Source organism: Bombyx mandarina, chromosome 05, assembly GCF_030267445.1.
Source record: "Bombyx mandarina strain Sakado chromosome 05, ASM3026744v2".
NCBI classification, from domain to species: Eukaryota; Metazoa; Arthropoda; class Insecta; order Lepidoptera; family Bombycidae; genus Bombyx; species Bombyx mandarina.
Genome location: NC_143212.1, coordinates 13,069,447 through 13,092,625, shown reverse-complemented (window position 1 = coordinate 13,092,625; position 23,179 = coordinate 13,069,447). Strand labels below are relative to the sequence as shown.

Below are 23,179 nucleotides of genomic sequence, written 5' to 3'. Positions count from 1 at the left end.
CCAGCACGATTATGAGAGGTTTTTGAGCTGTTATTTACAGCGTACAGATGCGACACTTTTTAATTTTTTCTCCCATATGAGATGATTCTCTTTACCTCTGCTCTCACGTCCTTACGGATCCATCAGATCCCATAACCTTTGCATTAGACGCCTTCAGCTCTAACACTAGGAGTAGGCTTGGGGACCCCAGTAACCGTGCTCGTAGTACTCGACAAAGAGTTCGACTTGCAACTTAACAATGCATCTGCCTGCTGAGTTTCTCACCGGATCTTCTCAGCGGGTCGCAATCCCGATCCGGTAGTAGATCTATTCGCGAAGCAGCTGCTCTTAAGCTATTAGGTCTACAAATTTTGGAGATGCTCGGGCAGCTGTTAGCAAATTTCACCACTGCTGGCAGAACAATTAGCCTAAAAAAAGAAAAAAAAGGAAAAAAAAACTATACCCTCCCTCCGTAGTTATAATGTAGAATCCACGCGAGCAAAGCGGCGACTAGAGAGCTAGTTTTTAATGAAACAAGTTATTTCTGTTAATGTTTTTATTTAACTTTTTTAGTTTACAATAGAGATCGCAGTATAGATACCTACATCGTTATCCGTAGGAAAAAGATAGAACAAGCAAATCTTAGTTTAACTAAGATATTGCGAATGCGAAAAAATATGTATGTTTATTAAAAAAAAATAACCGCCTCATATACCATTTAAACATTTCATTCTGTGATAATAAAATATATCTTACAGACAATTAGGATGATTTAAGCTTCTTTATTTTTGTTCTTGCCATAGAAGACCTCACGTTCCATCAACTGTTAATTTGGGAGCCCGTACGTGGTGGTGATGACATGAGGTAGAAATGCAAATTCAATAACATTACATTCGTGGAGAAATAAAGTGGCGTCCAACCTTGCGATGTTCAATTACGCCCTATTTGAGAGCTAAATAATAATTGTAAAAACTGAATTGATTGCGAGGCTGCAGCTTTACTGTAAATACGGCCAGCAGCTGATTCATAACTACTTTTCAGTCAGAGCTATTGTCTTTAGTACCAGTTTCTCAATAGCAAAAGCGATGTGAGTGAGTAGTTGAGTACTGATGAAATGAGACTTCTTTACAAAAAGACATATTTTATAGTCCGCTAGGGTTGCGGCCTAACTAGTAGTCGATAGTAATGTAGACCAATTCCAAAAAAAAAAAAAAGAATTGGTACCTAGTATTTTTTTTACAGCACACTTAGAATTTTAATTTTTTAAATACCAGTTATGTTGAAAGAAATCTTTAGTCGCAAAGTAAAAAGTTGTTGCCTTGTCCTTTTTTCAGCATACAACAAATTGAGAAATTCTTTGCCAATCACCGTTCTTCACTATAAATCAAGACACATATTTTTTAGAAAAAAACAAGGACCACTGGCAGATCATAAATAAAATCGAATCAGGCATTTTTTAAATTAAAATCATCACGGAGTTCATATTGACGCGAACGATAAGCATATGGCCGATATCAGGACAGTACTACACTACGACCAGCCGATGTGCAAGGGAAGACTGATTAACTCGCAAACTCACTATAGGTTTTAACAATAAAATTATTTTGTAAAAATTTATACTTGGGTTTGGAATTTATGAATGAAGTGAAGGAACAGAACAACATAACATAATATATCACCGCAGTCTTTACTCGTCATTTTGGCACTTACAACAGCCTAGAAAACCCGAAAAGTCAATGAAATAGATAGAAAGCATGGTAAAAACCCGTTAAACAAAAAAAATATGTAAATAACCACGAAAGTTCAAAACAATGTGATTTTGCATTAGAATCCTTTGGTATTTTTTTTTACGAAATGTAATCATTTTTCACAATTGCAAAGAATCCTTTAGAAACTAGCGCCAACAAAAAAGAGAGTTGCAATACGTTCAGTAAAATTTTATTGGTACTAAACTTCACCTCTTGTGAGTCCGCGCGGGTAGGTACCACCACTTTGCCTATTTCTGCTGTGAAGTAGTAATGTGTTTCGGTTTGAAGGGCGGGGCAGCCGTTGTAACTATACTGAGACCCTAGGATATCTGAGTCGTCTATTATCAAAGGTGGCAATCTGTGCATTTGGACAAAAATTTTTTATTGATATGTCAATACAGATTGATTTGAATATAATCGTCTCCTTCAAAGAATACGGTTCAAAACCTGCATTAAATAAAGGTTAATAGTTAACCTGTTATTTATCTAAGATGTCGTTCCGAAGAGTTTTGTGACTGCCAATGGAATACAAAGTCAATAATTCGTTTTTCTGATTTACCAATCATTGTCCAAAAGTCAGATTGTCGGCTTTGATAATAGTCGACTCATCTCAAGGTGGGTGGCACATTTACGTCGGAGACGTCTACTCTATAGGCTCCAGTAACCACTTAACACCAGGTGGGCTGTGAGCTCTTCCACCCACCTAAGCAATAAAAAAATGCGCTATATCAAACCTAATACCGGTCACTCACATTCGCACGAATACGCAACCCACAAGCTTAGGACGACATTTGCAAATGATTATGCAAAGTTTTCGCTGAATTCGCGGTTTTCCAAACTGTGTCGGTTTTTTTAAAGGACATCAAAGCGCGCGAACCACGATCCTTCGCGTAGTCTCCCACACATTCGTGTGACCAGTTGCGCCCACGATTGCGAAGGTAACGGACGTTTCGCCATTTTCATATTCCATAACGTCTACTGTGTAGCGTACCTTCATCATGGATTGGAACAACACCAAGGTGATGGAGTTCATTGAACTCCTGCAAAATGAATCGACCAAATGGGACCCTCAAAAGAAATCCCATAACAACAGAATGCTAATGACGCCTAGAAAAGAATTAACAACTCTTTTTCTCTTCAATGTTCTATTGAAGAATTAAAAAAGTAGAGAAATTCGTGAGACATTCGTAAACAAGTGTAGGAGGAAGCGCAAACGGGTTCGCAAATTGAATACCGAACCCATTTGCATAGCCGCTAAGTTTGCGAATGAATGTCTGACGGCCACTTACCGACCCAATTAGCTTTATTGGCCGACGATACGACTGTTTACTATTCCAGTAGAAACAAGTCCCTAATCGCGAAGAAGCTTCAGAGCGCAGCCCTAGCCCTAGGACAGTGGTTCCGAAAATGGCGCATAGAGATCAACCCAGCGAAAAGTACTGCGGTGCTATTTCAGAGGGGAAACTCCACACGGATTTCCTCCCGGATTAGGAGGAGGTATCTCACACCGCCGATTACTCTCTTTAGACAACCCATACCCTGGGCCAGGAAGGTCAAGTACCTGGGCGTTACCCTGGATCCATCGATGACATTCCGCCCGCATATAAAATCAATCCGTGACCGTGTCGCGTTCATTTTCGGTAGACTCTACCCCATGATCTGTAAGCGGAGTAAAATGTCCCTTCGGAACAAGGTGACACTTTACAAAACATGCATAAGGCCCGTCATGACTTACGCGAGTGTGGTGTTCGCTCACGCGGCCCGCACACACATAGACACCCTCCAATCTCTACAATCCCGCAGGTTAGCCATCGGAGCTCCGTGGTTCGTGAGGAACGTTGACCTACACGACGACCTGGACCTCTAATCTATCCAGAAATACATGAAGTCAGCGTCGGAACAGTACTTCGATAAGCCTATGCGTCATGATAATCGCCTTATCGTTGCCGCCGCTGACTACTCCGCGAATCCTGATCACGCAGGAGCCAGTCACCGTCGACGCCCTAGACACGTCCTTACGGATCCATCAGATCCAATAACCTTTGCATTAGACGCCTTCAGCTCTAACACTAGGAGCAGGCTTAGGGACCCTGGTAACCGTACTCGTAGAACTCGACAAAGAGCAACCTAACCCATGAATCAGCTCGCCGAGTTTCTCGCCGAATCTTCTCAGCGGGTCGCGATTGCGATCCGGTAGTAGATTCATTCGCGAAGCAGCTGCTCTTGAGTTGTTAGGTCTCCTTCGGAGGCGCTCGGGTAGCTGTTAGCAAATCCCACCCTCCTGGCTGAGCCTTTGCTCGCCCACCTGTCCTGGTGAAACTGGAAAGGCCTCCGGGCCACCAGTAATCCTTCAAACATAAAAAAAAAAACAATGTACAAATGTTCGCGTGCATGTGAGTGGCCGGCATAACAGTTAAATGTTAAGTTTTTTAACTTTCAGTAAAATGTATTTATTTTTGTCTAATGATTATCATAACATTATTAAAAAATTACGTATGTTATGACTATTAGTTGCAAACAATTATGCGCCCAAACGACATCATACGTAGTAAGCAAAACAACAAACTGGATTTTGATAGTTTCCAGGACATACATTTCTTTGAAATCCTTAATTGAGAACAAATTTCATTTAAGCCCACCAGTATGCCAATTTTATAGGCAGTAAAATTGAACGTTTACAAAAAAACCTTACATATTTCATCCACATAGAATAATGTACATAATCACTTAACATTTCATCATCAAAGTGTATTGTACTAAGTTTTTTGACTCCATCTAATGACAGTTAAGAGTGATGTCTTCAGAACATATTCCTATTTTACTACATTTAGCTGCTATTGACTCAGTGCCATAATTTGGCGAGTAAGGTATTGAATTAATAAAATGCATTAACAATTACCATACTGCCAGAAATATTAGTTTGAAGACATTTATTTTAACTTTATTAAATTCTGTTAACGCTATCTAAGCATAATATATGTATGTATATTTCAAAATTAAATTGTTTTTCGTAACATAGGTAGTAATTAATATACACGACAATAGAAAGCAGGACATGTACTTTTTATATACAATATAAAAGTATAAACGTGCATATTGATAAAATGTCTTAGTTATGACTCATTGACTATATACTATTAGATTTTTAATCTCATTTTAAAAGTTAAATGTAAACCAATAGCCGTTTCCACAATTTATTCTAGAGAGACCTTCGTTACGTATCTTCATCAGATAAAGAAATAATCAATCAACTTGTTTATTTTTCAATAAGTTATGCTGCATAATCTATTACATAATTTTTTTCGACTTGGATATTAAATAATTATATAGATCCGAGTTGAGCCTACATCTAATTATTCAGCTGTGGTCTTTTATAATAAATGAAGTCTTGTTTACGCAATGCGCTCACTTCAGATTATTGTGACTTTGAGTCGAAAGATTATTTCCTTCCAATGCGTCCATTGTAATATAAAATGATATTCAGATCCATCTCAATCACAACCAACTATGCTTTTAAATATACAAATATATAATTTAGTCTAAGTCAGTCTTCCATAATTAGTAACATTTATATATTAATAGTACTAATTAGTCAACACAACATATAATTATTATTTTTTAAATTATGCAAGACAACCAATAAAAAAATACAAGTTAAACTCATAAAATTAATATTAGCCAGTTATTAATGAATTGGAAACAGGAATTTGTTATTAGTATGTTACATACTTTATTATGTTGGTAATGTTCCTGTAGTCCTAAATTTCACGGAAATTTATCTTTCGGCACCCAAAATTCTAACGCGGAGTCGCAGGTTCCGATGACTAAAACACCGTTGAGATACTGCAACTGTAACAATATTTACATCGATAATAATGACGTCATTATTATATTATTACCGTCGCTTCGGGAAGCATTCACCTAAACCCTGTATATTAGTGTTACGACTTTAAGGTGAAAATAAGATATGTTACAATTCGTTCGAGCGATACGACTATGGCTGTGTTCAAACAGCATAGACAAGTCCCCATTTTTCTAATTAAAAATACATATTAAACACTATGAAAATGCCTTTTTTATGACAAGGATTACTGGTGGCCCGGAGGCCTTTCCAGTTTTATCACGGCAGGTAGGCGAGCAAAGGCTCAGCAAGGAGGGGGGAAATTACTACATATATTACAATCTAAATCGTTAGTTAATTATTAAACTTATTTCAAGTGTGTTTATATTAATTAAAAGGCACTCCTTAGAACTGTATATGAATTGAAATGTAGTTAAATTATGATAGGATATATACATATATTTTTAGTGTGTACCTGTGTAACTTCAGATGTAGTGCTAGTGACTGTTGTAAATTCTTGAGGCGGATAGCAATTGTACATAAACTTTATTTCTCCTTTGTCCGAGCAAAGAATCAAGTTGCTTTCGCTCTGGTGACACGCTGTTACCTTACAGTAAGTATTATTTGGTTGGTTTTGCGGCCATGCTCGAACCGAATGCACAAACTTCAGGGTTTCCGGATTAAATAAATGCAGGGCGCCTTTAGAATCACCTATATACAGAGCAGCGGGGCCCCAACTTAAACAAACCGGGTAGGCTTTTCCAGTGGGTATTTTTATATCTTGCATTAAGATTTTTCCGGCGCGTCTATCCCAAACAGCGAGTGTTTTGTCTTCACTTATAGAAGCAATCAAGTTGTCGTACTCATCAAGACCCAACACGGGGCCTTTGTGCGGTGTGTAAACATAAATAGGACCAGAGCCTGAACGTAAATCGAAAGAAAGTATATTTTTTGAGTACAGTCCAGCAAGAGTTTCACTTCCAACTGTTACCACGGACAATGCGGCCATTCCACATCTGAAAAAAGTTGAAATAATTGAAATGTAATAAAATTAGTAAGTTTTACAGTGGAGATTAATGATGCGATTGCTTCTAACAAGGTCAAATAACATGGGACCCGGTGCTAGACTCTGCGAAGCACTGCCCTTACTGGGACCAGTGTTAGCAAGCTCTCTCAGGTTGAGCCTGTGACCTCACCTACCAGCTGTAATATTCAGTTACCATTCATTGATTAGGTAGGAAAAAAATAACACAAGCCCCAGTATGTATTCCAACATAAGTTCATCGGATTTTTTGCATCATACAAAGTGGAGTGAATGAAATTATATATTTTTTTCCAATGTAAGTGACTGACACAATTCGAGAATACAAGAAATAGCGAAAACCACACGTCTTCTAAAAGCCGATCTTTATAAACAAAATATGTTAAATAATTTGGTTTAAACTAGTCCAAATGCCAAATGTAATAACTTCGACCTCTCGCCTAACAAAAGTATCTCTATGCTTGGATAACGGAAATATGGGATTCGAATAAGGCAATAAAGACTAAGTTGCTTGGACATCCTTTGACTAGCTAAATGAGGAATCCATTGCGTTGCCGGAGCGTTTCGTTACGCTCAAGTGCCTGTCAGAAAACTAGCAACAGAGGGTGATGTGGTGAGAAGGAATGATTTTAGTTTAAACTATCGACCCGCCCTCGCTTCGTTTCGGAAACATTAAATTTTATAATTGATAGCTGAGTCCCGCGATGTTACCCACGGTTATTGTCGTACCGCAGGTGACGCCGCGGGGCGAAGCTAGTCTAAAGAAAGTAGCCCAAGTTACTCCTTATATCATCAGCTACCTATCAGTGAAAGTCTCGTCAAAATCTCAGCGTCCAGCCGTTCCAGAGATTAGCCGGAACCAACAGACAAAAATTGTAAAAAATGTTATTTGGGTGTATGTACCGTATTCATATGCATGTAGTAAAAAGCGGTTATTTCAATATTAGAAACAGACACTCCAATTTTATTTATATGTATAGATTGACGGTAAATAATGAATTCAATTAAAAACTATTTTTAAATTACATACAAAAAACTAAATTTTCAACTGTGATTCCTGGTATTCTTATTATAAAAATAAAATCACGATTGATACACTCTACATATTTACCAATATCTTCAAGACTGCAGGGAATGTAACATAATTAGAACAAGCGACCCATGGAATCATTTACTGATGATAGGGCGTCTTGTGAACCCGCACGGGTAGGTACCATCACCGGGTAGGTACCATCACCGGGTAGGTACCATCACCGGGTAGGTACCATGCATTTTAGCTAGAAGGGTGGGGAGCCCGTTATACAGTAAAAACTGAGACTTAGCACTCATGTCTCAAGGTAGGCAAGGCAGTATTAACAAGGTAGGCAAGGTAAGGGTTGATATATCTGTGAACTCAGGTCACCACTTAACCAGGTGAACCAGGTGGGTAATGAGCTCGTTCACCATTATTAGTAGCAATAAACAAATCATGCATGACCCTGTTAACATCAACTAATGTGCAATTTTCTACTTTTTAATTTACATTATTACTCCAGACACATTTTCTTACATTATTTATTGTTAGTGTGTAAGACAACACAGTTATTATTAATGTTAGGCTTTTGGTCAATGATGTTTTTACATTATTCAAGCCTGTATAGTCACATTCCAATATTTAGTACAGGAGATATAAAAAATTTTTATAAAATTCTTACTGAAATGTTTGGATACACTGAAATCCAGTAGCTAAGTCCCATGCTTTCACAGTATTATCCCAAGATGCAGAATAAACTTTGGAAGCGGAGTTCACAACATCTGCTGCCAAGTCCCATACCCAGCCTGCATGAGCATCATGTCTTAAATGTTTTGGTTTGGTGTCCGTTAGTGATGTTACTCCGTCATTTGTTTCACTTTTTGCACTAATGTCCGAAACATTCCACAACGCCATTCCTCTATCCCTACCTCCTGATATACACAATTCTCCATTCTGAAATTCAAACATAAACTTTTAAAATTGGTACAATTAAGTGACATTATAAGCAGATCAATATCCAATTATTATTTTTTCATCATCATCTGTTAATCCTAACATCTCTAGGTGAACTGCAGAATTCATATTGGGATATCTGTATAAATACTGAATGACAGTTGCGTCGTGAGTTTTTACTGATGCCATGATTTCTATTGTGAAACAGTAATGTGTTTCAGTTTCATTAGCATGTCTCTCATGTCTCAATGTGGGTGGCAGCATTTATGTTTTGATTTCAGTAGCTGCTGATATAACCGCTTAACATCAGGGGTGGAGTGAGCTCATCCATCCATCCATATAATCAATGAAACAAGAGCTTCTCTATCTATGTTAGTTTAAATATAACAATAAGTTATGGATACCCACTTTATTTTACTTTTTTTACATTACTTTACTTTTAGATATGGTAATGCATCATGTGATAGTACAATTAAAACATTGACTATGCTAATAATAAACTATATATAATTAAAATTGCTAGTTTTTTAACTATAGTAATATATTGAAATAGCTAGCACATCATCTATTACATGTTGATAGTAGTATTATAGTAAAAAGCAATCCTGAAGTGTGCCTTTTTTTCTCCTACCTATTCACTGGTAACCTAAGAGGTTATTCTAGCTATGTCCGGACTGGTAGGTGAGACTACTGGCTCAACCTGAGAGAATTTGCTAACACTAGCTCTGGCAAGAGTAGTGCAGAATCTACCACCCAACCGCAATCATGACCCACTGTGGCAGTAACCCCTTTTCATAATCTGTAAGCTGCTTGCTACGGCCTTAAAAAATAAAAAATATTAATTTTCAATCAAGATTAGCTACTTACATTCACTAACAACACAGCATCAACTGATGCAAAATGTACATCTTTTACAACCATATGTTTCATGGTTTCTTCAACATTACACCAAGTTTTCTTTTCTACTTCCATTGCAATATATAAATCCTGCCAGTCTACAGGATTAACATTCCATTTTTTTAAATCACCTACTGGGGGAAATTTTCCCTTAATTTTATTCTGTACCCAATGCTTCCATAGTTGATCGTCGGCTAGTATGTCACAAAACCGTAGACACACCTTACTGAGTGTATTTTTGAGAAAATATGCATCCAAAAATGAACATATTTGTAGGAAAATCTGAAATTTTAGTACAAATGTGTTCTAAGAATAGATTTCATAAGATTTTACACAACATATATCATGTTTAATTAATGTAGTGATTCTCTTCTTTCTGTTCATTATTGATAATTATATTCATAAAGCTACAATTAGGTAACTTGCCAGTAGAAGATTTATAAGCAACAACTATCAGAAGAAGAGTTGCTATTGTCATGCCTAACTATTTACAATAAAACTTACTCAAAGTTATTTGTTTTTGTATCTGCTTTGAAAACTCTGATTACATTTACAAAATTATTTTTCCTATTTTGTGGTCTGTCATTTTACAAACTTTAAAGCCTAACTTAACAGATTCTAAAGAAACAAGAATCACACTTATCCCAATGTTTTAAACAGTGTAATCAAATTAAACCAGTATAATTTTTTAACAAAAGTTACTTTCAACTGAGTAATAAACTGATATAAATGCTTACTTCAACAGGCATGTCAATTAAATTTGGTTCATCTAGTTGATATTTATTTGCAGTAATTTCATTTTCTATCTCTGTTATTTGTTCTTTGACTGATTGCAGTAGCTCACACATTTTTGAATAAATATAGTTTCGGAAGTTGATCGAAGCTTCTGAAAGTAATATTTAATATTAAATAGTTCACAAAACAAAGCCATAATGTTTGGCAACGCATACATTAAAACTGACTTGTTTATCTTATTACTTTGAATTTAACAGGTCAAAAGCGAAAGGCAGTCGAAGGCAGCTGATTGAAATGACACGGTATTTTTTTATTACCATCTTAATCACGACACTCACGAAGATACCTAATCGGGTAAAGTGGCTAGGTACTTACTTAGATACTTAGGAGTGCAATATCTATCTTTTGTCTCGGTTTGTTGCAGCCGTCGACGGTTTAACTGCAACGCAAGTTTTTGCGCAAATGCAAATTTCCTAGCGAGAGTTTAGGACATTTTGTTTAGTTTGCTTAAGTTTTAAATATCGAAAATTCAAATTGGTTCAGTTGTTGAACTCAGTTTGAACTTAATACAATTATTAATAAAATATAATTTTTATTTTGATATTTACACGCATTGAAAAAATCAGCAACATGATTATTTACCAAAGATGAAAATTACTGTTTTGTATAAGATCTCCAATAGGCCCAATTTAAATTATCTATGGGACCTAGGTATGCTATTAAATTGCAAACACTCGTATTTATTCTTATTATCTATGACTCGTATTTCAGAAATTATATAGAACAAAGAAGGCTGTATAGGCTTAGATCCCTTTGCCTTTCCTAATAAAGAAAAATTGCACCAAACATTATGACTCGTATCTTGGTTTTTCGACGGCACAGACGACTTACTGAATTTGGCCCCCTTTTTTTGACTTTCAGATACATTTTTTTTAATTATTTGTTCGTCATTTATTCGTTAATGTTCGAAAAAATTGTTTGTTCGTCTTTTATTTATTTATAATTAATTAAACAAATGATCACCCTTAAGTCGGCCCCTCTTACTAGATATCTTTATTTTTATCGTTCCGATTAATTAATTTTGATCAATTAACGTTTGTTCGACGACGAAAAGCCCAGAACTGTTCTTCAAAAAGGTTTGCCCTTCCGACATCACTTCAAATATCCCACACTGTGTGAGGCGCAGTTCACCTCATCACCCTTTTTCCCATCATGGTCAGCCCATACAGTGAGCCTCGAAAGCCAGGTACTTTTGTGTCATTCTTGACAGAGGAATGACATACCATACGCATTTAAAAGAAGTCTGCGACCCCGCTGCGCTCATTCTCGGTTTTTTTTTTTATTGCTTAGATGGGTGGACGAGCTCACAGCCCACCTGGTGTTAAGTGGTTGCTGGAGCCCATTGACATCCACAACGTAAATGCGCCACCCACCTGGAGATATAAGTTCTAAGGTCTCACGTATAGTTACAACGGCTGCCCCACCCTTCAAACCGAAACGCATTACTGCTTCACGGCAGAAATAGGCAGGGTGGTGGTACCCATCCGCACGGACTTACAAGAGGTCCTACCACCAGTGTACTTTACTCGGTGGACTTTATCCTATAATTTAATCGCAATAAGGATAATAAGTTACTCGATAAATCTTACACACGTTTGGTTATGACTAACGAAACTGCAATGTTCGCTCACGCGGCCCGCACTCTCATTACGCAAATTATAATTTATAATTTGCATAATTTTCGGTGGTAGGACGTGGGTTCGCATGGGTAGGTACCATCACCCTGGCTATTTCTGCCTTGAAGCATTAATGCATTTCAATTTGAAGGGTGGGGTAGCCGTTGTATTGTAAAAACTGAGACCTTAGAACTCATATCTCAAAGTAGGTAGCGACATTTACGTTGTAAATGTCTACGGGCTCCACTAATCACTTAATACCAGGTGCGCCGTGAGATTGTCCACCTATCCCAGCAATAAAAAAAATGAACACCCTACAAGATAATCAATTCCGTTTTTGAAGAATAGCCGTCAAGCACCATGGTACTTGAAGAACGTAAATTTTTACGATGACTTACTCTATGTATCCATCCGTAAGTATCTGAAGAAAGCGTCATCGCGTCGGGGCGCTTTATCGAAAAGCCTGCACGGTACGATAACTCTCTTATCATGGCCGCCACAAACTACATACCCGATCCGGACGACTGAACGGCATACAGTCGCCATCGCTCTGAACACATCATATCGGATGCTCCCGACTCATTCTCAATGCTTTTAGCAATTTTGATAAAGCGGCACGACACGAGAACCCTCTTATCGTGGCCGCCGGTAACTACATTGCCGATTCTGCGGACCAAATGGTACACAGTCGACGTCGCCAAAAACACGTCATCTCGGATCCTCCCGATCCACTAACGGTGCTTTTAGGTACAATGCTCAAGCACCGGTTATCGTTCGTATCGTAGCCCTTCGTCCGGAGCGACGGGTTCGACGAGTAAATTAACCCACAAACACAGCCCACTGAGTTTCTCGCCGAATATTTTGAGTAGGTCGCTGCTATTCCGATTCGGTGATAGATTCACCAAAGCATTGCATGGGGCAAAAGTTTCCCAGGCTGAACTTCGCGAGCTCACCTAGACGTTCGGCAAATGTCTCTAAATCCTTTAAGTCTCTCGAAGTTACTAGCAGTAGGTAGGCACAAATTAATTTAAGATGAAATTATAAGACTTGGCATAACGGCGTCGTTACCAGGCCATAAACCCACATTAGGGGTCTCACATTAAAATGCCTATTACCTATGTATATATTAAAGATTAGGCAGTATAATATGATATCTTTGCCTTTCCATTTGGAAAAATTAAAGTACTACAAATCACAAGTAGGGTAGGGTTATGTATCTATTGTAAATGGATAATCAATCATAGATTATACACTTAATATATTTGAGATAATCAATCATGGAGATAAAGTTAAGCGCAATACAAAATTAAAGAGTACCTACAAAAGTAAAATACTAACTCTTTGGTTATTGACGAGAATTAACGGGAATCATCAATTAAATTAGCATTAAAAATGGTCGACCACAAGAAAAAGGCATTATTTATTTGTCTCGGTAAAATTATCATGTATTTCAAATAATATAATAGTTATTCAAACGGACTTTGTAAATAATCAAATAAAAACATTTTAGGTAATATATGTCGGTCACCAATTGCTGAGGCTGTTTTCCAGAAAACCGTAAATGACATGAATCTGGGTGAACATTGGGATATCGATAGTGCAGCTATCGGGGGCTGGCATGTCGGTAATCCTCCTGATTGGAGAGCACTAGATACTTTGAAGAAGCATAACGTTCCATACAACAACCATGCAAGACAAGTGAGTACCGTTTTGTTCAACTTCGTATTTATGTATCTCGTTTGATTACAATCTGATATGCCTGTATAATATTTTGATTATGAGTCTATCAGATCAGCTATAATACATTTATACTTATTATATTTAAACTATAATACATAATTTGTATTGCCTCAGTATCATGGCTTAGTATCAGCTCATTATGCTGTTACTGGGGCCAGTAGATAACTCAAGTTGAATTACTTATGAACAAAGCTGCTGCCTACCGTTAAATACTCACAGACCACAAACATAAGATCCAAGAAACTATATACACACAGATATAGCTACAATAGATTGAAGTCATTATCCAAATAGGGTTAGACCCCTTATTCAGGATTTGTAAGATATCAGGTAAGAAACAGGGCTTTTTGGACTTCAATTTTAGATTAAACTGAATTATTTTTATAGATAACTTCTGAAGACTTCAATTATTATGATTATATCTTTGGTATGGATGAATCCAATATGAAAGATTTGAACAAAAAAGCTCCTAAAGGAAGTAAAGCGAAACTACTGTTATTTGGAGATTTTGACCCTCAAGGAGATCGAATCATAAGAGATCCATACTATGTAAGTTTCTTTTGACGGTTTTGTTTGTATAAGAACTGATAACGACCATTAGAAAACAATTGCAATTTTATTATAAAGGTGTCAACATTTTAGCCATTAATTATTCCTTATCCTTCTATCAATGTCATCTGTTCATTTAATCTATTTTTCCTATGATACAATATCTCCAAAACATATTGGGTTTGTTATAAGCCACATTAATAAAGAAGACTTAATAGTGTTCAAGTCAGGACTACATTCATGCTTTTAGTTGAAATTAGAAAAATGTTTTGAAGTTATGTATCAATAAGATTATAACAAAACTAATATTAGATTCATGCGCAAAGTAAGTTATAAAAAATACATAAAGAGAAAGTTAATTAAAAGTTTTTACAGTACTTCAAATTATAAAATGTTGTAACAGTGGAGTTTCATTTTATTTAGTACATATCTAAATCTAAATATAAGGTGAATAAGAGTTAGTCTACCAGTAAAAAAATATATTGGAAAACTATGTTAGTTTATAACAAAATCTTTGTTCCCTTACAGGATAGTGATTCCAAAGGCTTTGAAAAATGTTACGAGCAGTCGGTTCGATGCTCTAAAGGATTTTTGGAGCATATTGCAAATGAAAAATGACATCACCTTCTAAAATGAATTAATTGAACCACAAATTGAAAAAAGGGAATAAATCCAAAAAAACAATAATGGAGATAATTAAAAAAACTTTATAACTTTTTACTTTCAACTTAAAGGCTCACATAACATCACTGATATTGAAGAAAATATAAATTCTTACTTTTTACTAATATGGCTGAAATATATATTACTCATTTATATATTTCATGATATATATACATATGGATGGATTTATGCTCTTCTTCCAATTTATAATATCCTTTTTTTATTTTATTGTTTTATTGCTTCAATGGGTGGACGAGTTCACAGCCCATCTGGTGTTAAATGGTTACTGGAGCCCATAGACATCTACAACGTAAATGCGCCACCCATCTTGAGATATAAGTTCTAAGGTCTCAACTATAGTTACAACGGCTGTCCCACCCTTCAAACCGAAATGCATTACTGCTTCACGGCAGAAATAGGCGGAGTGGTGGTACCTACCCGCGCGATCTCACAAGTGGTCCTACCACCAGTAATTACACAAATTATAATTTTGCAGGTTTGATTTTTATTACACGATGTTATTCCTTCACTGTGGAAATCAATCGTGAACATTTGTTGAGTATGAATGTCATTAGAAAAATTGGTACCCACTTGAGATTCGAACACCAGTGCATCGCTTCAACACGAATGCACCGGATGTCTTACCTTTAGGCCACGACGACCACGATTCTATATATTAAATAATTTCAAATAATAGACATGAAGACAAAAACTATTTATTTATTAGAAAAACTTAAGAACACTGTTATATATCAATTTCTTCACTCTTGGAATATAATTAGCCAAGACAGAATAATATCATAAAAATCTTTGAATTCCTCTGGGTATTCAGGTTATTTTTTTGATGTAATTTTTTTTTTTCTATTTATGGGTATTTTAGTAGCATATGCCGGATTTTCTAGTATTTCAGGTCGAGTTGGTAGAAGGTTTTTGAAGTAAAAATGTAGCTTTAACAAAACCATCGATAAATTGGGAACATGTCAAGTAACTTTTAGAACTTGAACTATACTCAGTCTCGATATTGCGAGATCTTGAATGTTGTTGCCTTGTCTAATGACTTACAGCTTTTTATATGTCGTTTACTTCAAACGACATATAAATCAAATATGTCGTTTACTTCAAACGACATATAAATCAAATATGTCGTTAGAAGTAACAGGTTTAACTGTAAACCCCTTGTTTTTTGCTGCCAAAATAAGGTTGCTATATTCATTTGGAACTTAAATTCTGTACTTTCTCTTAGTTTCTTTTAGCAGTCCCAAAATTTCTGTCGCATTGTAGAAACGAATGGCCATGGACGGGAAAATATTGATATATTTTCTCAAAGAATCTTATAAGAGTGTAATTTTTATTTTGTCCTTCATAAGCATCGCTAAAAACGTGTAGCTCTTTGACAGAGGAATCCATATTCTGTATCGTTTTCCACAATAAACTGGGCCCCGTTTAGCTTCACCCTCATGGTAAATGTAGAAATTATCAGAATTCATTAAGTCGTGAACACAAACACACAGCCATAGTTTTCTCAAGTAAAACATTGAACTGGGATCGGATCATAGGAATTGGCAGATTTTTCATCTAATCAAATATAATGGCTCCTACATCTTCTCTTTCTTGACACAATGCTAATTTTTTTTTCTGTTTATATAATTTTTTTAGCACGTTTAAGGGGCATAATTTTTTCAGCAACCGCCACTCTCTTCGAATTCTTGAGAGATAGACTTTTTATTTTTGCTTAGTGTTCTTCGCAAGTTGAGCAAACGTCTACTCGTGGGCGACCAAATTTGTTGTCATGATTAATGTTAAAATATTTTCTGTAAAAGTTATATTTTACGCATTGATATTGAGGGTATTTTTAAAAAAAAGTTCATACATTATCTTGACGTTTAGGTTCGTTTCTAAATATTGAATATTTTTTGCTGCTGTGATGAGATTATTTTAGGGGAAATGGCCGGATATGTTCACCAATAGCCGCAATTGTTTCGTTTATTAAGACATTACATCGGTTACGATACTGTCCTCGTTGATCTGAGGGAAAACTACCTGAGTTTTCCCTCCGATTTAAGGGAGGTAAGGCGAAAAAGAGCCTTATTTTTTAAAGCGTATAAAATGGAGAAAGCTTGATGGCATACTTGATGATTCGTTTTGAACGAATTGTCACGTTTTTTCAGATTTTCGTGTTTTGAACGGCGGCGATAAACTCTTGCGTATTCAATGAGACTCGTCATATTATTATATGTCTTGCTCATTTTTTGGACGTCCATTGTAAACGAATTTAAACAACTGCTGTTTTTCTTCAATGCTAAACTGCTTAGTGCATTTTTTCCTTTATTCTTTATTGTACACACAGTTAATACAACACAATAATTACGAAAAGCTATAAAATTGTTTTTGTTACAGACACAGTTAGGTACCTACTATTACCTACTGTTAGATTTTGCTGATACTAGCCTCCTAGTACTTGTACTAATATATTAAGTGTAAAATCTATGCACTGCTCGGCAAGCGGCAGGTAGCCACAGACTACAGACAATATTCTTTCCGCGAATATGTGGTCGCGCGCGGCTCGTGTCTGTTGGTGGTAATTTTCGAATTACAGCATAAGAGCGCATTATGCGGCATAATGCTCAACGTTGAATGTTTCAACTACAGCAACGCTTCGCACAATCGAGCATTCTCAAAAGTAATGCTCTCGCGTGATACTCGCAATCGATACCGACTCAGTGACAAAATTGACAAGTGTTTTTTTCTTTAAGTTGGCATTGATCGAAATTTTGTATATATTATCGTTAGTAATATTATTTAATGTTGAAAAAAATTGTAAGGCTTTCGTTTCGTCGTAGTTTCTTAGAAATAATCAATGTTAATTAAAACTGAGCTAACTTAGCGCACTCTGCTGATGCATTTGAAAACTAATTCACGTTCCAATTAAGCTTCAGCATAATTCGGCATGGTGCGTCACTGAGTCACATTATGCTCTGTAATTGGAAAACTACCGGTGTCTGCGCGGTCGTGTAACGATAGAAATAAATACGATAGTAGACACTGTATATATGAATATTATTTTGTCTGACACGCTCAATGTCTGTAGTAGATATAAACGGACCTTTCCAATTGGTGGTTTAATTATGTAATATTTATATGTACATATTTGTTTGTTAAAAATTAAAAAAATCAAATATATATTAATAAAACTAACTTTTTTGTTTTCTATTAATTATTTAGAAGTAGGTAGGTAAGTATATTATAGTAATTCAATTTAATGCACTAAGTTAATACCTATACTTACATAAAATGCAATGACTTTTAGCAATGCGGTCGGTGATCGGTCTGTTTATGTATTATGAATTTCAATAAGACGGACCTGGTTTCTGAGAATGACATAATTGGTATCTATCCCTAGATTATACTTAATTGGGTCTATCTACATAAACTTAAAATCAGCTGGTCATCTGCATGTATAAATCGTAATAAGAAAATGCCATTGTCCTATATTTTGAACTGAATCTAATAGTAGAAAAATGGACTATCAAGAAAACAACTGGAATCATTTAGGATTTTTAATCATTCCTTTTTTTTGTTAAATGATATGACACTCTTTCTAGATTCCCGTCGTCACCTAATTTCAAAGTTTTCAGTCGTCTGTTGTTAAATCGGATCATTTTTGCTTTTTTTAAACCTATCTCTATAATTCTTTCAATGGGTATTTTTAAATAATTGGGGTGTTTCACAAACGTCGTTGAGCATATTTTATATAAAAATAAATGCGTAAAACCGTCTGGAAAATGTTTCAAAACATCTTTCCACCTAATGTCAGTCCACACTTGGTAATGTGACTCTCGCAATCTGAAAATAAAAGGGAAATCTTACGTTAATTTTCAGCTTTCATAGAAAGGATGTTACTATAATTTTTTTGGAAGTGAACAAATCAGTACTGACAATTTTGATTTTCATTAAACTCGAATAATTTACTATCTACTAACTGACCCGGCGACTTCGTAGTGCCTAATCGATAAATAAAAGAGCTAAGCTTTTGTATAAAAGAAACTTAAAACAAACAAAAGGAATCCGTCCGACGGGGGGCACATCAAAGGAAAAACAAAATTGTTATTTTTATTTAATTCCGAGCATTTTCATATTTATCTACCTTTTAAACCTTCACTGGACTTCCACAAATAATTCAAGACGAAAATTAGCCAAATCGGTCCAGCCGTTCTCGAGTTTTAGCGAGACAAACCAACAGCAATTCATTTTTATATACATAGATCATTTAACGATCGTCTGGTGTAGTGGTAAGTGGCATGGTCACTACACAAGGGGGTCGCAGGTTCGAATCCCGCGAAGGGAAGATATTTGTATGATAAATATAAATGTCTTCTCCAGGGTTATGGATGTATATTACATATATGTACGTGTATAATAAAAATCTTACATTTATTTCCATTATCTGGTACCTGTAACACAAGTTCTTTACGAACTTAGCATGGGACCAGTTAACGTGGCGTGATTGTTATTAAATATTTATTATTATAGAAGAAGATAGATAGATTATTAAAACAACCAGAGACGAAACACAATTATACAATATAAAAATGCGAGGTACAAATGAATTATTTTCCACATTATGATCTTGTGCCCACATAGCGTTTCTACCACATGTTTCTCATAATGGGAAAAAAGGTCTTTCCGTTTTTCTATTTCTCAAACTGGAACATTATAAATCTGTTATGGTGGCAGAAATAGACAAGACAATTGTACCAATCTCTTTAATTACCAATTAATATAAACAATATGTTCTTTAGATTGGAGAAAAGTTGCTATCTGGCTCCAGATATTTTAGTGCATGAACGATCATGTTCTACCCTATGCCATGATGTTAGGACACAATAGAATCATTATTTAAATATAGTAAAAAAAACTTACACCCTATAAACTTTTTTCTTCAGCTTATTTAATTTCACATCATAATTTACAAAGATCTGTACATGTAAATATGTGTACCAAAACTTTGATAAGGCAATGTAATTTTGATTCATGTCTTCTTGAACTTTCAACCAAACAGATTTATCAAATGTCTGGTATTTCAATTCTTCCAAGGGTAATCCAGTATGCATCATAATCGATTTTACCAATTTTGTGGCTAGTGGAATGGTCCACTTTAAACGCTTTGTTTCTTTACAACCTACAAATTTGTATTATAATCAAATACTAGTTTATTACTTCAAAGACATAAAATTTCAATGTAAGAATAATACCTTTAAATAAATAATGCAGTCTTTTATAAATACCCCTAGGCTCCCTACCAAGTATAGCAGATAAATATATGACTGCATTGTGAGGTTGATGTGTGAAACACACTTCCATTATTTTTTCCTCTTCAGCTGTATAATGTCTTTTTGATGGTTCAATTAAATGGCTTATTATATATTTGAAAACTTGCTGTACAGTTCTTTCAAGACCTCGAGCTAAGTAAGATGCAACAAATCGTCTTACCCTTTCCTCATTACTATTCGGGTTCTTAGATCTTTCTTTATTTTTCCAACGCGCAAAACTAATAAGTTTGTCAGGTAATCCATATTTCTGTAATTGTAACATTATTATGTAACATGCCACACACAAAGCTCACAGATTATTTGGAATCTATAGCTCTACAGAGTGACTTCAGTTCTCTGAAACTGCTATGCTTTGCTTGCTTCTTAGCAGTATGCAGTATGCTTAGCTGTACCTCTGACAAGCGGACTATGTGTTTATTGTCATTGGTAATAATATAAAATTACAAAGGTATTGGTTGACAGAAATGTTACAAATATATAAACATTTGTAACTTTTTGTCTTAAAAATGCAGTGTGATCAATGCGTTGTAGTGTATTGGATCACTAGTCCATCTTTGATTAATAATAGTCCAAAAGTAATTTAAAATTGTGGGTGTTTTGCATTATACCTTTATTAACTTCCGCCAATTTTTTTTAATTTTTTCATCCTCTTCTTTACAAATTGGATCAGAGCGGTATTTTTCTTCATTTTTTTCATTTGTTTCATCAAGACGTCTTGTGAGACATCCTGATAATTGATACCATGGTTGTAACCAATATACAGTTTCATTCCTCAAGTTTTCAAATAGTATCTGCAATCGATTAAAAACAAATTTGAGCATTCTATTAAAACAAAGTTATTGACAACATTATTAAAATCATTAACACCAGACAAACCAAAGAATTTTATTAGCGAATTATATTAGATGCTCTGTGATATAACCAACTACTGTTTTTCCATTAAACAGCATTTATTAAGTTATATCTAATAACAAGATAAATTTATAATGAAATTTAGTGTAAAATCTAAATTGTAATTTTTTTTAAAGAATCAGGTGTATTATATGTTTTTCAGGCACCAATGTTCTTACTAGCCCAGCTATAAAAGTACATCATGATCCTGGATATACTGTTGCACTTATGTATAAATTAGATTGTGTTAGAATAAAATACATTTCTTCTTTTTAATTATTGTAATACCTGTGCTTTAGGATTTAGAATAAACGATTCAGTGGAGCATTGATCATTCTCAGAACCTATTACAGGGCATTGTGATACAGTATTTCAAAAATTACTGGTACCTATAATTTTGTCACTTCTCTGTGGCTATTAAACAAAGTGCATACTTGCATAAATTCTTCGTCTTCTTCTTGTACATCTTTATAGTACATAAAAACTTTATCCATCGAAGCGGGGTCTAATACATCTTCAATTTCATTAGCTAAAGTTTTCAAATCCATTCTTAAAATTTTAACTTAGGAACACATTGCAGAGTTTTGCACTCACAAATTCACTGCCACAGATTAATTTTATCTATTAATTCAACTTCACAGTTATCAGTTAGTTTTTTTAAAGGATTTTATGACCTGGTAACTAAGACCTTTAAGTCAAGTCCTATTTTAATTTATTTATATTCTTATGTTTATGAAAAAAGATAATATGAAGTGAAATGAAATGAAGTTGATTAATATGAAATATGGCACGAAATGAAGTGAAATGATACGGGATGAAATATAATCTCAGTCAAATGGTGGTTATTTACTGAGACTTTTTCAGTGGACTTTTTGGATGATCCCTAGAACTTACGTTCAGCGGCTTTGTTTGATTTTCCCACATTTGTGCACTTTCACAGACACAAAACAGTCCATAAACCACCGTTATTACACATTTCAACCTGAAGAAACACTAAATAGACAAAATAAAACAAATAATACAACTTCACTCCTCGCGTTCCCGCCAAAAAGTCCATCATAGATAATAAACTTATTTCACAGATTAGGTATTATGAGTTAATGTTTAAAGATTTGGTGTAGGGATAAAAATTTGAGATTAATTAATCGAAGAATCGATTTTTCAGATGAAAAAACCCAATGGGGTTGGCCGGTTAAAGCTTTTCTCAGATGTCTCCAGCGTAGCTTGTTCCCTTGTCACAGATAGCCGCCATTTTGTGTGTTTTGCGTTCGTGATATTTCGGCATTTTGTGACTTTGATATGGTTCTTATTACTTTCTAAGTAGTGCTAAACAGTTTTACAACATGTATTCCAACTGGATAGTTAAAGAATTAAAGGAGGAGTTGAGAAAACGTGTAGCATCTTTACGAAGAAAAAAAGTGGATTTTGTCGAAAGGTACAATGTTGATGTTTTATTTTAACTTAGAAAACTTCTCTCAAACTGTTTCCGGTAGCTATTATAATAATAATATTAAATTGTGTACCTTAGGAACTTTATTCCTTGTAGCATGTGCAAAAATAATTGCTCATATTACACACATTACCTACCAACTAATGTATTATTCTACTTTTTTCAGATTAGAGCTACATGACCAAAATTTTAATTTTGAAACAAAATGAAAAAAATGCTCTAGCAAAATATGCTAATATATATGATTTGCTAGTGGAGCCATGTGGCATTTTCAATAGCCAAGAGCGCCCATATCTTGCTGCATCTCCTGATGGTGTGTTGGGCGAAGAAGCTATAATTGAAGTGAAATGTCCATACGCTAGCAGAAAACATGAAATAAATATATCAACGGTGCCTTACTTAGAACAATGTAACGGGATATTGTCTCTAAAAAAACCTGCCCATATTATTATCAAATCTAAGGACAGTTATACTGCTCAGGCAAAACATACTGCAACTTGGTCATTTACACCTACAAGGACATCAAAGTGATTTATGTTGAAAAAGACAATAATTTTATAAATAATATGTTAAATAAATTAAATATCTTTTATGAAAATATTTTCAAAGAAGCATTGTATGAAAAATATCTGTATTATAACTATACACTTGTCGAAATAAAAAAATCAGGAA

The 23,179-nt window shown here is 35.1% G+C and overlaps 3 protein-coding genes across 10 annotated transcripts; 1 reads left to right on the top strand and 2 right to left on the bottom strand.

The window, feature by feature from the left end:
- Nucleotides 1-520: 520 nt before the first annotated feature.
- LOC114246290 (F-box/WD repeat-containing protein 9) lies at nucleotides 521-10,944 on the bottom strand. Of its 5 annotated transcripts, XM_028178759.2 has the most exons (7): nucleotides 10,817-10,874; nucleotides 10,584-10,681; nucleotides 10,211-10,359; nucleotides 9,444-9,755; nucleotides 8,305-8,576; nucleotides 6,044-6,584; nucleotides 4,153-5,576 (listed from the first exon to the last, which is right to left on the bottom strand). In XM_028178759.2, the coding sequence occupies exons 3-7, from the start codon at nucleotides 10,319-10,321 to the stop codon at nucleotides 5,493-5,495; spliced, it is 1,320 nt and encodes a 439-aa protein (XP_028034560.2). In that variant the 5' UTR covers nucleotides 10,322-10,359; nucleotides 10,584-10,681; nucleotides 10,817-10,874; the 3' UTR covers nucleotides 4,153-5,492. The 5 variants fall into 5 exon arrangements, with proteins under 5 accessions (XP_028034561.2, XP_028034560.2, XP_089583958.1 ...); XM_028178760.2 differs by lacking the exon at nucleotides 10,584-10,681 and having other exon boundaries at nucleotides 521-5,576; nucleotides 10,817-10,944; XM_089727832.1 differs by lacking the exon at nucleotides 10,584-10,681 and having other exon boundaries at nucleotides 10,851-10,903.
- Nucleotides 10,945-13,063: 2,119 nt separating this feature from the next.
- Nucleotides 13,064-18,031, top strand: LOC114246260 (low molecular weight phosphotyrosine protein phosphatase). 2 transcript variants are annotated; one of them, XM_089727836.1, is made up of 5 exons: nucleotides 13,086-13,126; nucleotides 13,164-13,316; nucleotides 13,395-13,582; nucleotides 14,012-14,173; nucleotides 14,702-18,031. In XM_089727836.1, exons 2-5 carry the CDS (start codon nucleotides 13,277-13,279, stop codon nucleotides 14,789-14,791), a joined length of 480 nt encoding a protein of 159 aa, XP_089583962.1. In that variant the 5' UTR covers nucleotides 13,086-13,126; nucleotides 13,164-13,276; the 3' UTR covers nucleotides 14,792-18,031. The 2 variants fall into 2 exon arrangements, with proteins under 2 accessions (XP_089583961.1, XP_089583962.1); XM_089727835.1 differs by having other exon boundaries at nucleotides 13,064-13,316.
- Nucleotides 18,032-18,379: 348 nt separating this feature from the next.
- LOC114246248 (uncharacterized) lies at nucleotides 18,380-21,673 on the bottom strand. Of its 3 annotated transcripts, none has more exons than XR_016323166.1 (5): nucleotides 21,492-21,673; nucleotides 20,775-20,957; nucleotides 20,327-20,413; nucleotides 19,757-20,015; nucleotides 18,380-18,679 (listed from the first exon to the last, which is right to left on the bottom strand). XR_016323166.1 is itself a non-coding variant. In XM_028178704.2 (5 exons), the coding sequence occupies exons 1-5, from the start codon at nucleotides 21,603-21,605 to the stop codon at nucleotides 18,394-18,396; spliced, it is 1,167 nt and encodes a 388-aa protein (XP_028034505.2). In that variant the 5' UTR covers nucleotides 21,606-21,673; the 3' UTR covers nucleotides 18,380-18,393. The 3 variants fall into 3 exon arrangements, 2 of the variants coding, with proteins under 2 accessions (XP_028034505.2, XP_089583960.1); XM_028178704.2 differs by having other exon boundaries at nucleotides 20,089-20,413; XM_089727834.1 differs by lacking the exon at nucleotides 19,757-20,015 and having other exon boundaries at nucleotides 18,510-18,679.
- Between the last annotated feature and the right edge of the window lie 1,506 nt (nucleotides 21,674-23,179).

Excerpts from the sequence above, each read along its gene's own strand:
- LOC114246290 (XM_028178760.2), bottom strand. The coding sequence starts at position 10,321 with ATGTGTGAGCTACTGCAATCAGTCAAAGAACAAATAACAGAGATAGAA. Across the intron at positions 8,577-9,443 it reads ATGCTGTGTTGTTAGTGAAT|AATGGAGAATTGTGTATATC; the intron begins GTAAGTAGCTAA and ends TTTGAATTTCAG. Across the intron at positions 5,577-6,043 it reads CTACATCTGAAGTTACACAG|TTGCAGTATCTCAACGGTGT; the intron begins GTACACACTAAA and ends ATATTGTTACAG.
- LOC114246260 (XM_089727835.1), top strand. The coding sequence starts at position 13,277 with ATGGTCGACCACAAGAAAAAGGCATTATTTATTTGTCTCG. Across the intron at positions 13,317-13,394 it reads GGCATTATTTATTTGTCTCG|GTAATATATGTCGGTCACCA; the intron begins GTAAAATTATCA and ends AAAACATTTTAG. Across the intron at positions 13,583-14,011 it reads ACAACAACCATGCAAGACAA|ATAACTTCTGAAGACTTCAA; the intron begins GTGAGTACCGTT and ends TTATTTTTATAG.
- LOC114246248 (XM_028178704.2), bottom strand. The coding sequence starts at position 21,605 with ATGGATTTGAAAACTTTAGCTAATGAAATTGAAGATGTATTAGACCCC. Across the intron at positions 20,016-20,088 it reads ACTGCATTATTTATTTAAAG|GTTGTAAAGAAACAAAGCGT; the intron begins GTATTATTCTTA and ends ACAAATTTGTAG. Across the intron at positions 18,680-19,756 it reads AAGAAAAAAGTTTATAGGGT|ATTGCGAGAGTCACATTACC; the intron begins GTAAGTTTTTTT and ends TTTTATTTTCAG.